The 16,818-nt window shown below is 42.8% G+C and overlaps 1 protein-coding gene across 2 annotated transcripts in view; it reads right to left on the bottom strand.

Moving 5' to 3' along the window:
- Nucleotides 1–16,818, bottom strand: part of LOC126279638 (solute carrier organic anion transporter family member 74D-like) — a 199,187-nt gene that overhangs the window by 98,884 nt on the left and 83,485 nt on the right. For both annotated transcript variants that reach the window (XM_049979694.1, XM_049979695.1), the window contains exon 5: nucleotides 16,466–16,675. In XM_049979694.1, the coding sequence (XP_049835651.1) occupies nucleotides 16,466–16,675 (210 nt within the window). The remainder of the gene's footprint in view (nucleotides 1–16,465; nucleotides 16,676–16,818) is intronic.

Consider the following 16,818-nt stretch of genomic DNA (forward strand, 5'->3'; position numbering starts at 1 on the left):
GTCCATATTGCATGAAATTGGCTAAAGTCTGTGACTTATACAAAATTTTTGAAATAACACTTTTACTTACTAGTTGATTATCGTGAAGAAGAAACCAGCAAACAGATACTGTTAACAACGCTACGTTTTTTTTCTAATAATAATAGTGCTGTTACCCGTTTCGAACAGTCAAGTTCATCTTCAGACAGATTTCACGTTGAAATCACATTTGTTTTGTTGTTATGTACAGATTTTGTTTTTTTCTCTTGTGGCGAAAGTTTCTTGGGGTGGTGGGCCACACAGAAAAAAACCACCTGTGAGAAACGGCCTTTTCAACTGTAAAAAGTAAAATCGTATGGCATGAACAGCTGGGAGAGCCCGAAGCGCAGGTTCAGCCACATGGTTCGAAGTGTGATAGCTGTATGCAGTAGCGTATCTGGTAAGTGTATTTGGCTACAATTGTTGTCTGTGTGTGTGTGTGTGTGTGTGTGTGTGTGTGTGTGTTCAGTGTAGCACCATGTTCATGTTGGAGATGTAAAATATCGCCAATCTTGGGGATTTTGCATTCGTTTAAATTTGGCAAGCTTTTTTCTTGTTGTTGCAATAGTGTCCTTACCTGTTTTTTGCACCGTGCGGGATCAGCTCCGTTACTTGTAATTTGTATGGTATAAATTTCTCAATTGCTGTCAATACCATTTCTTTGAATTCAAGCCACATCTGGTCTACACTGACGCTGTTAATATGAAAGGAGTGGAATTGTCTCTTAGGAATGCGTCTAGAGAATTTTTATCTGGTTTTTGGAATAGACAAATTTTTCGTTTATTTTTGATGGATTTGGGAGTTACGATATTTAGTTTCACTACGATAACCCTATGTTCATTAATCCCTTTATCCGTCCTGATACTCATTAATAGCTCAGGATTATTTATTGGTAAGAGGGCAAATGTGTTTTCACAACCATTTACATTGGAGAGGGCTTTTATATTCAAGAGGGTTTTATGTTCGAGAGGGCTCATGAACTAATTACTCAAAATTATTTTCAGTGAATGAATTTAGCACATCTTCGGATGATGTTGTATTCGTACATTCGGGGTTAAACATGTATATTCGCCAACACGTCGAGGGTAAGTTAAAGTTATCATTAGTTATAACTGAATGAGTCAGATGCGTGTTTAAAAGTAAACTTAAGTTTTCTTTGAATTTTGCAGAGATGTATCATCTGAGTAGGGAGGTCGGTAAAAGGGTCCAATTATTATTTTATTCCGGTTTCTAAGAAGGATCTCTAGCCATACTAACACACAGGAACTATCTACTTCAATTTCGCAACAAGATAAATTACTTTCAACACCAACAAACACGACACCACCAATTGTATTTAGCCTATCATTTCTCAACACCGTTAGAGCCTTCGCAATAATTTTGGCTGAACTTATCTCCAGCTTCATCGAGCTTTCAGTGCCTATAACTATTTGATCATTAATTGCTTTCTATCAGCGCTTGTAGGTCTGGTACTTCTCCAACACAGCTACGATAGTTTACAACAGTTAAGCCGATGGTTCCTGGATCTACGTTCTTCCTCCGTTCGATCTACACCCTTTGAGACTAATGCCTTTTATGCGTTTTCCAGAGACCTTCTAACCTACAAAGCCAACCAGTCCACGCCACACAGACTCCGCTATGCGTGTAGCCGCCTCCTGCGTGTAATGGACTCCTGACCTATTTAGCGAAACTCTAAGCTCCGCCATCCTATGCTACACGACGAGGAATCTGCAGCCTACACGATCACAGAACCGTCTGGCTCTTTGATTCAGACCCTCCACTGTGCTCTGTACCAGAGGTCCGCAATCTGTCCTGACGACTATGCTCCAAATGGTGAGTTCTGTTTTCGTCTCGCAAGCAAAGCAAGCCTGGCTGCCTTTACCTCATCAGATAGCCGCTCGAAACCAGAGGTGACCTCTCCCAATCCAAAGTGACACATAGCATTGGCACTGACGTTAGCCATCACCTACAGTTGGCTGCACCCTTTGCTCTTCATGGCAACTGGAAGGTCCTATTCCATGTCTGTAATGACTCCACCCATTATTCATATGGAGTGCACACTGGCTATCTTTCCCTCCCCGACATCCATGTCCCTAAGGTGCCCCACAACATGTGTAACATTGTAGCTCCCAACTACCAATAACCTCACCCTCTGTGACTGCCCAGTTCTTGTATGCTGAGAGGTTTTCTCTGGAAGAGGACAAACGAGTACATCTGGCCGAGGGACATTGTCAGACGCAGATGAGATGTGGAACCTGAATCCCTAGGCGACCTCGCACTTGACCATGGGTGAGAGCTAAACCTCAGGTGAGCAGTAACTTGGCTTGCTAGCTGTGCAGACCGATGGGCGGATTCAAGCGTCGTGCTGGACGTTCGTTGGGCCACTGTGGTCGATCCACAACAGTGGTGTCCATTCACTGCAGCGTCATGCATTGTATACGAAGCCATCACAGCCTGGAGCTGAGAGTGAAATGTCACCAGCTCAGCTTACATCCCACACACACCAATCACAGTTAACATCCATACTTAAGATCGTGGAAAGCTGCACTACACAGACAAACAAACGACTATCGACAAGCGCAATGGAACTCTGCTGTAGACAATGACGAAAACGCAAAATGGTGTCTAGTAAATTAGATTAAGACGCAGAGATTCAAAAACTAAACTACCAAAGCACACAGGTGAGGTCAAATAATTCGCTCCTGGTTTGGAACTTGTAAAATATTATAAAATCAGTTAATTTCTGTGACAATAAAACGCAAGAACTGCGTCTATTAAATATTATATTAAGGAGCAGAAATTCAAAAACTAAACTATTAAAGCTAACAGATGAAACTACATAATTTGCTCCTGCTTAGGAACTCGTAAAATGTAGCAAAATCGGTTACTTCCCTGTTGGGGGTGTTTCTCGGCCGGCAGCTGCTGCCTGACTGCTAAAGTTTGCAAAAACACGGTCAGAGTTAGATCTTTTAGTGATTAGCTCGTGAGTTGTGTGCTTTGGTCGCGAGATTTGAATTTCGTTTCTTTTTTACCGAAGCATGGGTTTTTGAATAGTTTGACCGCAAAGTTTGCACAGAGTGAACATACAGCGTGTAGATTGCTTGTTAGTGAGCAAGACGAATAATTCTCTGCAAAATAAACCTTTTTTATGTGATTTCCAAATATCATCGAAATTATTCTATCCGGTGAGAAAGTTTCGATTGGCCCTTACTCCCTTTGCAGCACGACCATTTGCTGCAGTGGTGGAGCAAACTTTCTTACTTTTCGTTATCAAGTTCTGTGTGATTAGTTATAGAATAATGAAGGGTCATTGCTCTTTTTTGTGTGGATTTGCAACTTCCACGTTAGAACTTTTCAGTTGGCGTTTCGCTACAACTTCGTGTAAGCCTGACTTATAGAAATGAGGGTGTGTGTGAGTTTCATGGTTAATCTAACGTTAGTTCTTGCATTCCATGTGGGTTATTAAAAATTGTAGTAAATTCACAGTTTTGATCAGAGTTGTCTTACAGATGTCTCCCATCACCGTCTTGCCACATGTTTCCCCGAAAGCAACAGCTTTAAGTCAATTCCTAATCATATTCTGTGCATAATGAACGTCTCTGGGCAGAGGATATAATCACCATGCAGTCGAGCTGTGTTGGACAGTTGTGCAGTTTAATATTAGGGCCTTGACAAAGTTTGAAATGTACTCCAGACGATCCACATTGCACACATGGTGGCTAAGAGTGCAACGAGAGTTACATTATCTACTAACTTCTTCATTTCGATACCTCAGGGCATCAGACGTCTATGACACAGTATACGTCAGGTTGCGTTAGTTTCATGCATAGTAACAGGTAGTACTCCTGGGTTACTTACTTCGTGTAGAGTGAGATAAGAGTGAAACAGAAGTAATAGTTAGTGTGTATTCCATTTCTCCTGGCATATTTAAAACAGAGTAGCGACCATTGGACTCGAAAGTTCCTGCAGACTTGAAATAGAAGTTTTTGCAACTTTTCTCTTGTACTGTACTTTTTAAAGGGAGTGTGTCATTTGTCTTCGTTGCATTTTAATGCAATGCGGCACTCGTCTTTGCACTGAGTTACTAACTCATACAAACATCTTAAGGCCAGCTCGTGACTGCACAATTCGCAGCTCCAGTTCTTCAATCGTATCATTGACAGTGCTATACACTTCACTTATGGGATGGATCCAGGCAGAAAAATCCCCTGGATTGAGGTCAGATGAGCTGGGAGACAAAAGTGTAGGCCTTGCTCGACCTATCCATCTTAGAACGTTTGGAAGCGGTTAAATGCCTCACAGCAGCAGCAGAAGGTGCTCCAACATATTCTACCATATTCCTCTAACTTGGGCCACGGATAAAATTTAAGGCAAGGTAGATGGGGACTTAACTGAAATGTTTACATTTCAAATACATTTGGACTAACTAGGGTTCTATTTCATACTCAGCCACTGGAGTCTCGTAATCACACACTCAGCTGTCTTGCAATCGCCTCTTTGCGGACTCACGTATACTGGAATGTCTTTCCTTCTGTTTCCGGATATTAACACTAGTGTAAGCTTCCGATATTAATTGTGTGTGATACATTCTCTGTCTGAACAGAAAACGAAAGTTATCTCATTGAAACAAATCTTGCCTGCGATATCAGAATATGGTTTCAGTATTTACAGTGTAAGTAATGAAAATTTGAGTATGATGTAGATGCAATTAATATTTTGATGTAATTGTTTTGGAATATTTACTCCGTAATTTCGATCGCTACGGTATCTTTTCCTATGTTTGTGAGATGATAACTATAAAACTTCGGGTGCACTGCAAAATTTGAATGACTGTTGTCGTATTCCTCCCCGCCTCATTACCATGCCTAATTCGGAGCAGGAGACCCGCCGGCATTCAAAGCAACTTCCACTCCCTCCAAATGGTTCAAATGGCTCTGAGCACTGTGGGACTTAACATCTGAGGTCATCAGTCCCATAGAACGTAGAACTACTTAAACCTAACTAACCTAAGAACATCACACACATCCATGCCCGAGGCAGGGTTCGAACCTGCGACCGTAGCGGTCGCGCGGTTCCAGACTGAAGCGCCCTTCCACTCATCTCGGAATGGATAAATAGAGGTCCTGTATAATTTCTAGGTGTATCTTATACCATTCCACTTCCCAAATAGTGGCAAGTCCAGATAAAGATGATGGAGGTGAATAGCAGTCAGGTACCCTTCTCTTCAAAGTAGGCCACAAAGTTTCAATAATACCGAGATGTGACTGTAGTGACCGAAGGAGATGCGACAGTTCATCCTCACGAACTAATTCTGGATGATGCGAGCTGTGTGAATAGGGGCCCTGTTGTCTTCGAAGACAGCATGAACATTGGGGAACACCAAGGTACCGTGGTATTGACCTCGTGAGGCAGAATTGTCACATTAGCCTCGACAGTAACGCGACCCCGCAGTGTATCCATAGGGCCCATGGAATATCACGATATGGCTGCCTGAATCATCACCGAACTCCCGCCATGTTTTACTCTTGGAACGTAAACTTGGCCAGAAGTTGGAAACAGTGTGATACGTGGCTCATCAACCAAAGGACTCTCTTCCATTGTTCCTTAGTCTAGGTTTAATGACTTTGTCACTACGTTTCCTGTTATGGGCCTTTGCGTCGGAGATGAATGGCTTTAGAATTCCAGTTCACCCTGCAGTTCCCTGCTTATGGAACTTCCTTCGTATTGTTTTGTGCTGGCAGTATTCACAACTGCGAAATTCAATTCTGCAGTGACTTCTGCGGTTGTAGTCTTCTTATTTTTTGTCAGAGTACTCTTCAATGACCATGCGTCGTGACTGATTAACACAATATTTCATGCGCGTTGTGACTTATCGCATAATGTGTCCCGCTTTCTCTTTCTGCGCCTCTTGAAGTGAAAGATATCTAGTTCCACTTTGATTAGGCATCCACGTTAAACTGTCCTGTAACCGTTAAATCAGTTAAGAAGTTCGACGATGGCAGTGGCATACCACCTCCTATAGTGCCACACCTACTAAAACACTGCTTTGTTGAAATCAAACTTCTGCTTTATGACAGCTATAAATTTTACTTAAAGATGTCAACATTGAGTAAAGGCTACTTGGCTACAATCTAGAATTAAATATTAAATGTATAACTTTACTGGTTGTGGAGCACAGTATACTAACGTTGTTACTTTCAGAGGTTTACAGCGTCACGTTTACTTTGAGGCAGTTCAGCATTACAGACGAGCAGCCAGGAAACAAAGCTCTGTGATTGCGTTGTACGACAGTCTAGGAAAATTATCTGGAACAAACAGTTCGGAACTAGTCACATGTTGTCAGTCTCGTATAAACAGAACGACATCAAAGTACAAGCGCCCCGCCTGGAGTGATAAATTCAAACGGAGACTTTCGGTTCCATCAAAGCATTCCGGCTTCAGAATACTTTTGAGGAACAGCCTACACTGATACCATCACAGCGGAACTTGCAACTGCCGCCCTCTATATGTCGCTCAGTTATCAAGGCAATCTTCATTGCTGTGACGAACACCCACAGAATACACTTTACACTCTATTCTAGTATGTGCTGTCCTGTGCCACAGCACGACAGATTTTTCGGGCAGTGGAGATTCTCAGAAATAGACCAAAGATACTGATAACGATGCTTGTAAGAATAAGACAACCCAGATAACTTCAAATTTTAAAAGTTGTGTTGCGTCGAACGAAGAAACAAAACATCAGTCAGTGTGTTATCGATACAACCCACTGCTTACAGAGAGTGTACTTCGAGTAATGTATTTGATATCAATGATTTATGAAGGATATGAAAGACTGACATGAAACATAAGAAATTAAGTCTCAGCTATGTAAAAGTCGTTAACAAGGACCGACTGGATTTCACAATGTGTAAACTGTTGTTAGAGATGTTTCTGATTTGGCAGTCGTCGTACTTAATAAGTGAACAGCATTAAATCTGTTCACATGATACTAGTAAAATCATTAGATAAAGAACTGAGAAATTTGCAATTGGAGTTGCTACAACAGCTGTTTAACTATACTTATTATATGCATTCTTCATTAACTTTGAGAATACACAGCATAGGAGCGAATGAAGTGACAAATGTAGTAGGAGTTAATGTGAAAATGAATTCTAAACATTTTTCACTTTAAATACTAGCTACAAATGAAATGAAAAAGCAGAAGAAAATACAGATAGAAAAACTTAAAATCCAAACATAATCAAGGCAACTAAACGCGAACAGCCAGTAACAAAAGATTTCCTTCATCATTCTTTACCGAAACAGTCAGTTCAGCTGTTGAGAATGTTTTGCTCTCGTTGTGTTATTTATTTATTACCTATTTTCTTTGAGGCTCACTAAGTGATTTGTTGTTTTTTATTCTGAATTAAGTGAACTTTTTTCTTTAAAACGTTTCACTGAAAAACACTAGAAGAAAGACACCTCTTCACGCCTGAAAGCATATTTATCAAATTCCAAGGGCCTATTTTTAGGGCTGAATCTCCGGATTTTCTGCTCTCTAGACGTATCGCTCTTGTGGAGACGACCAAAAAAATTAGAGTACTAGAGAACCCACAGGGATGTATCAGGAAACATTCTATCTACATTCAATCGCATGAGAAGGACAAAATGATGGTGATAATGGAGGTGTACCGATGGCGGATGGGTGGTGGAGATTGTGGCGATGTAAGGGGGATGGCTGTAGAGTACCACCCTGAAAGGGTAGTGATGGGTCTGCTAGCATTACTGAGGAGTTACACGTCATGGTATATTTGTGTGCTAGTGTTATTGGATCTTGATCGGTGTCCTTTGATTTATTCTATCGCAGTGAACAAGCTGGCAGTGGACAAGCCATTTATTGCAGTTGTGTTCTTGCATTCCGTCGTATGATGTATGAGATGTGGCCCAAAACAAGCTCACTTACCGGTAGTCACTTTCAAAGTAGCAACCATTCTGGACCACACTATTCTAAATTCCGTCTTCCCACTGCTCAGATCATTGCTGCAAGTAGCTTTCCCGAAGACTTCTCAAGAGCTCCGCTATCGGAGCACCAGAACACGTTTGCAGAAAGCCGCTTCTCCACTACCATCGAGTAAAACTATTTTAATGAAATTTGTCACAGAATAGGAACACAGTTGTTGGTCGACAAACAATCGTGCATTAATACACCATGCCCAATATTTCTTAGTAAAGTTAACAGTTTCGTTTCTTTTTCCTGTTGTGTGTTCACTATTTTGATTGTAGTGATATAAAATACATTCCGTAAGTGATCGAGTATTAGTCGCCTGAAGCGTTTGAAGAACCATTCCGGCATTTACCTATGGCAAAACGCCTAAAAAATACCACAGAACTATCATACGAAACCGAAAAAAAATTAAAATAGGTAGACATATCACACATTAACTTCAGTTATCTGTAAAACTATTCATTTGTGCCGCGTGGCATAGCCGCGCTGTCTATTGCGCTCTGCCAATGTTCGCGCGGCTCCCTCAGTCAGAGGTTCGAGTCCTCCCTCGGGCATGGGTGTGTGTGTTGTCCTTAGCGAAAGTTAGTTTAAGTTAGATTAAGTAGTGTGTAAGCCTAGGGACGATGACCTCAGCAGTTTGGTCCCATAGGAACTTACCACCACAAAATATTCATTTGTGTACAGTTAATTCCTGAAGATCAACGAATAAAAAGACTATAGAATTGCAAATCGCTTTGTTGTCGACAGGTTTCCCCTTATTCGTTCTCGAAGTGCAAATGTAGACTGAAATGATTAAACCAGAGAGGAATGGATCCAGATCTCTCCCAAGATGGGGAGAGAATGACTGTAGTCACTGTTGATTTTGATCTTAGACCACTGCGGTGTGGGTAGTGCATAGTGTGGTCACTGTGGAATATAGCAAGGGAGTATAGATAGTGTGGCCACTGTGGAATTTGGCACTGAACTACTGCAGTACATCTGCTAAATAGTGTGGTCACTGTGGAATGTTAGTAGTGGAGCATTGCAGTGCAGATACTGGATAGTGCTGTCACTGTGGTCACTTTGGAAATTGGTAATGAGCTCCTGCAGTGTCAATTATGAATGGTGTGGTCACTGCGGCTTTTAGTATTGCACTGCTGCTCCACAAATACTGGAAAGTGTGCACTCTATGGATTTTGGTATTGTACAAGTGCAGTGCAGTTCTAGATAATCTACCCAATGTGCTGAACAGCTGGACGCCTATTCGCCCATACACATTTCTGCATCTGCCATTCACGCCTGTCATCCATGGCCCTTGGTATCTCGGCGCCAGTTTTGGATAGTGCCGTGCCATGTACCGTATACTTTAACCACGGCGGCACGCCAACAGTCAGCCGTTTCGGAAATACTTCCAGTCTTGGCACGAAAGACAACGATCATTCCCTTATACGCGACAGATAAATCGCTCCGTTTCCGCATTACGACAACGACTGCATTGTTTTCGCATCTCCCCGACCCGCTTTATATACTTTCCACTGCTGATGTTGTAGTGTATATTTGATTTCGAACAAAATTGTCGGAGGTTAGTATGTAAAGTAAATTAAATGTAGAAGACTAAGAACAGAAGCTCTACCAAAATACTGCTGGATAGCAGTATTCGGTATGCTAGTGGCGCAAGGGTGTGTATTATCATATGGATGCATTACCTGAGGATGCCCTCTTCGTTCTGTTCATTCAATTGCAGTACCGTTTCTGTACTGTTATCAGAAAATGTAAGTCATCATCGTCCCACGTACAGAGATCAGGCGTATGCCTGTTTCGTTTCCACGAAGTTCATAAAAATTGTTTCCTTCGTCGACCTTGGTATCTCCTTTGCAGATCGTAGTTCAGAATTTTCTTTCGTAATCTTCAAATTCTTTTATCTTTCATTCTACCTGCACATTGTTTCCATTTATCTCTACATTCAATTGTTTCCTCATTAATGGAACGTACATTGAGCTCTTTCAGATGGTTCAAATGGCTCTAATCAATGTGCAACTTAACATTTGAGGTCATCAGTCCCCTAGACTTAGAACTAGTTAAACCTAACTAACCTAAGGACATCACACACATCCATGCCCGAGGCAGGATTCGAACCTGTGACCGTTGCACTCGCGCGGTTCCAGGCTGTAGCGCCTAGAACCGCTCTGCCACACTGGCCAGCATACTGTTTATTTTGGTTTCTTGTTTATACATGAGGCGTTTCCTATAGCCAAGTACAATCTTGGGTACGAATAAGCGATGTTGTTCGCGATTTCAGTGCTGACAAGAGAACAGATGCTTGTTGATTTTTATAGTTTCCATTTAAAGTAGACTTTCTACCGTGTCTGCAAAATGTGAATTCCATATGCTGTTAATTCATCATCACTACTAATATTAGTAGTTGCATATTGCAGATCACTGTGGACGAAAGTTTTCAGAAAGTATTGCGAGAGCTCGCAGCCCTTGCTGGACGTAGAGAATCGTCCCTCCAAAATGTAACTCTTTGAAACAACACAATCATTTTCTTACTGTGAGCTTTCCATTATCTCCAACTCATTTCCTCTTTAAGTCACAAACATTGCAAGCCGCTTTCTGTGTTTACGGATTTGTTGAATGTTGGGATATTGAAGGGTCAACAACTCCTGATACTGTTTAAATATGGCAAACAACTGTTTTTTTTCCTGTACTGTTAAACTCAAAAAGAAGAACTTGTTTTTTACTTGAAAGTAGCACACGTTTTCTTTAAATATGCATAGTTCCAGGAGCATTTACAACCAACGCACTTCATTTGACGAATGACAAGGTAGATAATTTCCTCGAAAAGTATTGTTGTGGTAGAGAAAGAAACCGTTACGAAATTTTGCATTATCCTAATAATAAAAGTAAACTTACACGGACGATTGATAAGACAATGCCACCAATTTCGATGAGACATCTTGTAGTCTATCGTCACATGCATTTCAGACACGTTTTTCGACCAGCTGTGGATTGCCCCACAACTTCAGGAAAGCCCAGCTGCCCGGCCGTGTTCATCAAAAAGAGAAACATGTATTACTCATTTAAATTTCAAGTTGGCGATAGTTTTTGTCAAAACTGTCACATACCATATTCAATTTCCAATAAATTAATAATTCCAGCCAACTTAAATTAAACCCAAGTTATTAATTAGAGTATAATAAGTACGTTAAAATTAATGTTATTGACTGCCACATCCAATTATTGTGTTTCCATATTTAATTCTTCTTCTGGGGGTCTGACTAAACGTAGTTGGGAATCTTCTTGAGCACAGGTTGAGAAGGAGGTCGAGCAGGGTCAAACACTGACAGGGGAAGGAGGGGCGTAGATGCAAGGTTCGGAACTGCAAATAGTATGCGGGCTAAACTCCTCCAATGAAGCATCATCTGTGTTGTGACTTAAACGACGGAAGGCCATTGTATGGTGTTTCAGCGCGGGCAGTCTTCCGACGTCAGACAAATGGACCACAAGGAAATAACAAGGGATAGTAGCCTCACCACACCCTGGCCTCTGCAGCAAGCCAGCGTTCTGGGAAACGCCAGATTCAGTGCAGTGCACAGAAAGAAATCTCTGAAATAATGTGAGATGAGAGGCCATTTGTGTTTAAGAACACGGGAATCACATCCTTCAGACTGACGCCACGTTAATTGATTTGTTATTGACTCTGTTAAGACACAGTAAGAGCATCTACCATTGGATAATATCAATAAATTATAGAGTGGCTTAAGAGAAAGTGCTGTATGTACGTAGAGAACGCCTGGTTGGCTAAAACATAAGATAGGACAGTTGGGCCGGCCGCTGTGGACGAGAGGTTTTAGGCGCTTCAGTCCGGAAACGAGTGACATATACGGTCGCACGCTCGAATTCTGCCACTGGCATGGATGTGTGTGATGTTTTTAGGTAGCTAGGTTTAAGTAGTTCTAGGTTTTAGGGGACTGATGACCTCGGCTGTTAAGTCACATAGTGCTCAGAGCCATTTGAACCATTTTTTAGGACAGTTGGTGGGAGTCAGGAGCTGCTTGTTTCTGAACCCTAACAGTAAAAACTCACACGATTGGTTAATTATGTTTAAAATGAGTATGGCAGGGAGATTGTTGCCTTATTAGAACGCATCTGATTGTTCTGAACTCGGATGAATCGCTGCCATTAGTGAACAGCATCACGCACAAGTAAAAATTTTGCTTCTCGTTGGGAATGCTATGTGGAACGCACTTCCGTCCGAGACTCGCCAGGGCACACTTTAGCCGAGAGAGGGACTTGGATTGTGGGGGAGAGCAGCCCTCGGTGCTGACAAGATGGCTTAGAATTTCCAGCCACCGCAGCCGTCACTTGCAGGTACCAGTTACGCTGTCCGGTGAACCACTGCAACATTCACAGACTAAGTGATAGGATGCATATGGAGTGCACAGACTGACGTTAAGGCTTTTACGTTTCTAATGTAAGTATATTACACTGAATGTAAATCGCACTTGAGAGACGTATGCACCTAGCAAGTGAAGAGACTCATTGTGGTGTAATAATAAAATTCGGAAAATGCTGGCGAAGTAGAAACGGTTGCACCCTCGATTCAAAAAAGAACGCGCAAATGTCGACTACAAAAGGAAGTAGAAATTCGAGCGTCTGTAAAAAGATACATGCCTGAATAACTTCCACTGACATACCTTAGACTGTGTGGTTATAAAACATAGCAAAAGCAAAGCTGAAATTTTAAACTTCGCTTTTAGGAAATTATACACCCAGGAGGTTCGTACCGTCGTTTGACCGTCGCACAGACTCGCGTATAGAGGACATATTAATAGGCGTCCCTGGCTTAGAGAAGCAAATGAAAGAGTTGAAACATAGAAGTAACCTCTTCCGCATGGATTTCAATTTCGGTTTTAAATGGAGTCCTTTATCGCTTTGGTCCCTTGCTTATCTTGCATTTATAACGAATTAGATGAAAACTAACAGGCATAATGCACATTTCTAAATTTCCGGAAGGCCTTTGTCGCAGTGCCCCACTGCAGGATGTTAACGAACGTCCGAGCATACGGATTAGGTTCCCAGGTATGTGAGTAGCTCGAAGACTTATTAAGTAATAGAAGTCAATATGTTGCCCTCCACGGCGAGTCTTCATCAGAGAGAAGGTTATTGTCAGGATTGGCCCAGGTAAGTGTGAACGTTCGCTCTTACTCTCTCCATATACAGAAATGATCTGACGGAGTGAGCAGGCGTCTGCAGCTGTTGGCTGGTGACGCTGTGGTGAGCGGGAAGCTGTCGCTGAGCGATTGTAGGAAGATACAGGATGATTTAAACAGAACTTCTATTTGGTGTGACAAATGGCAGCTTGCTCTAAATACAGAAAAATGCATTTAATGCACACAAGTAGGAAAAACGATCCGGTAAAGTTGGAATACAGCGTTAGTAGTGTGCTGCCTGACACAGTCACGTCGGCTGAATATGTAAGCGTAGCGCTGCAAAGCGATATTTAATGGAACGAGCGCGTAAAGACGGTAGTAGGGAAGGTGAATGGGCGACTACAGTTCGCTGGGAGAATTTAGGGAAAGTGTAGCTCACCTACAAAGGAGAAGCGAATATAACATTACTGCCACAAATTCTTGATTATTTTAACATATCCTTTATAGTAAAGTTATCCGTAAAGACTGTTTTTGTTGCTAGATTTTCTTTCTCTAGGTGGTTAATGTGTGTGTTGGCAGTTTTAACTACTGAACCGATTGCAGTATCTTTATGCTGAATGTAGATTTTATTATTAAACGTGAATAATTACAGTGCAGTACCAATTGAAGCAGGTCCTTGAATTCAGAAATTTCTCGCAATGATAGCTTCTTATATTTCATGATGTTCGACCTCACGATTCTGAGTGATTCTGGGATGGGTACGGTTGTATACAGATTTATAATGTCACACGATACTAACTGAGATGAATGGCAATGTTGATGTTTTTAATTTCTTCTATTAGTAACAGTTTGTATTTTTAATTATTGGTTTTCGGTCTGTGTATATGTCTTGACTAACATTTGATTAAGTTTGTATGAGATATGGAACCTGGGCTTACTCTGGGGTTCAAAATGGCCTGACTGGGCAACGTTATATGCATATTTCTGGCTGCAATTTTAGTCTAGGTGTCCAAGGATTGAAGGTAATGCTATAATTATTGTTACAGTCAGTTAGCAAGTAGTGTGCGTTTTTTGTCTGTACTTTGAGTTTTGTCTTAACTACTTTTGTAGCGACATTGTATTTCAGTGATACCATTCTCAGTGAACAATGTAATTTTAGAAAGCAACAACATAAATTTCTTCAAAACTTTCTCCAACGTTGAATGCTTATTTTATAAAATTTTTTTACAGTTACTGTATAATCAAAAAACACGAATATTCATACTATTTAATAAGTGCCACGACGTAAGTATATTTATATAGAAAACGTTTTATACACTCCTGGAAATGGAAAAAAGAACACATTGACCCCGGTGTGTCAGACCCACCATACTTGCTCCGGACACTGCGAGAGGGCTGTACAAGCAATGATCACACGCACGGCACAGCGGACACACTAGGAACCGCGGTGTTGGCCGTCGAATGGCGCTAGCTGCGCAGCATTTGTGCATCGCCGCCGTCAGTGTCAGCCAGTTTGCCGTGGCATACGGAGCTCCATCGCAGTCTTTAACACTGGTAGCATGCCGCGACAGCGTGGACGTGAACCGTATGTGCAGTTGACGGACTTTGAGCGAGGGCGTATAGTGGGCATGCGGGAGGCCGGGTGGACGTACCGCCGAATTGCTCAACTCGTGGGGCGTGAGGTCTCCACAGTACATCGATGTTGTCGCCAGTGGTCGGCGGAAGGTGCACGTGCCCGTCGACCTGGGACCGGACCGCAGCGACGCACGGATGTACGCCAAGGCCGTAGGATCCTACGCAGTGCCGTTGGGGACCGCACCGCCACTTTCCAGCAAATTAGGGACACTGTTGCTCCTGGGGTATCGGCGAGGACCATTCGCAACCGTCTCCATGAAGCTGGGCTACGGTCCCGCACACCGTTAGGCCGTCTTCCGCTCACGCCCCAACATCGTGCAGCCCGCCTCCAGTGTTGTCGCGACAGGCGTGAATGGAGGGACGAATGGAGACGTGTCGTCTTCAGCGATGAGAGTCGCTTCTGCCTTGGTGCCAATGATGGTCGTATGCGTGTTTGGCGCCGTGCAGGTGAGCGCCACAATCAGGACTGCATACGACCGAGGCACACAGGGCAACACCCGGCATCATGGTGTGGGGAGCGATCTCCTACACTGGCCGTACACCTCTGGTGATCGTCGAGGGGACACTGAATAGTGCACGGTACATCCAAACCGTCATCGAACCCATCGTTCTACCATTCCTAGACCGGCAAGGGAACTTGCTGTTCCAACAGGACAATGCACGTCCGCATGTATCCCGTGCCACCCAACGTGCTCTAGAAGGTGTAAGTCAACTACCCTGGCCAGGAAGATCTCCGGATCTGTCCCCCATTGAGCATGTTTGGGACTGGATGAAGTGTCGTCTCACGCGGTCTGCACGTCCAGCACGAACGCTGGTCCAACTGAGGCGCCAGGTGGAAATGGCATGGCAGACCGTTCCACAGGACTACATCCAGCATCTCTACGATCGTCTCCATGGGAGAATAGCAGCCTGCATTGCTGCGAAAGGTGGATATACACTGTACTAGTGGCGACATTGTGCATGCTCTGTTGCCAGTGTCTATGTGCCTGTGGTTCTGTCAGTGTGATCATGTGATGTATCTGACCCCAGGAATGTGTCAATAAAGTTTCCCCTTCCTGGGACAATGAATTCACGGTGTTCTTATTTCAATTTCCAGGAGTGTATTTATGTTTGAACTATCTTAGCAACTGCAATTACTTTATCATAGCAATTAAGAGTCTCACGAATGATATAAACATCTTAATATTAACGTGTTAAATGATATCTTTTTAGTACTGTGCTCTGTGTGACAGTAAAATTACCAATAAAAATGTAAGTAAAAACTAATGAAATGTTCTAAACGTATAGTAGACTTAAGGTACACAATAAGATAAATTAATTTTCTGCAGAGGGTTATATTTCATTACATACCCTCACTGGCACACCCAGCAAATGAACCATATCACACTTCAGATTAATGTAATGTACATATAACTGCAAATCAAGTATTACCAAAATACGTTATGCTAATAAATATTAGTAACAGTTAGCTGAAACACTAGAAATTATTTCATAAATTTACAATACAGTCACAGACCTCAAACAGTTCCATATAACGTGGATAAATTCAGTACTTCATGGAAGTGGCTGGCTACCGGGCAGTTGCATGGTCGACTGCGACATAAACACCACAGCTTGCTTCTGCACAGGTACCCTGCGATCCCTACCACCCAAGTAGTCCATGTAGCAGCAGCAATGGATTGATGCACACACTTACCAAGCAATATGGGCGCCTTGTCCTTCCGGGTGTTGTCGTCCATGTAGGCGAGCCCCAGGGTGAAATACAGCGAGTTGCCCGCGCCCAGCACGACGTGGGAGATGAAGAAGATGACGGAAGGCGCGGAGGAGGCGCCGCCCCCCGCAGAGCAGTCCTCGGTGTCGGGGGCGCTGCCGCACACCGCTGTCACCGCCGCTGCGGCCGACGCGGCTGCACACAACCAACCAGACCGCGTGTAACGCCTTCCGTTGTCTGGTGTGGACGCCCCAGCACAACCTCACACTCCTATACACTGCTGTTGTATATATACGGGGTGCTCCATTGATAGTGACCGGGCCAAATATCTCACGAAA

The sequence above is a fragment of the Schistocerca gregaria genome, chromosome 1 (assembly GCF_023897955.1).
Source record: "Schistocerca gregaria isolate iqSchGreg1 chromosome 1, iqSchGreg1.2, whole genome shotgun sequence".
Classification (NCBI taxonomy): Eukaryota; Metazoa; Arthropoda; class Insecta; order Orthoptera; family Acrididae; genus Schistocerca; species Schistocerca gregaria.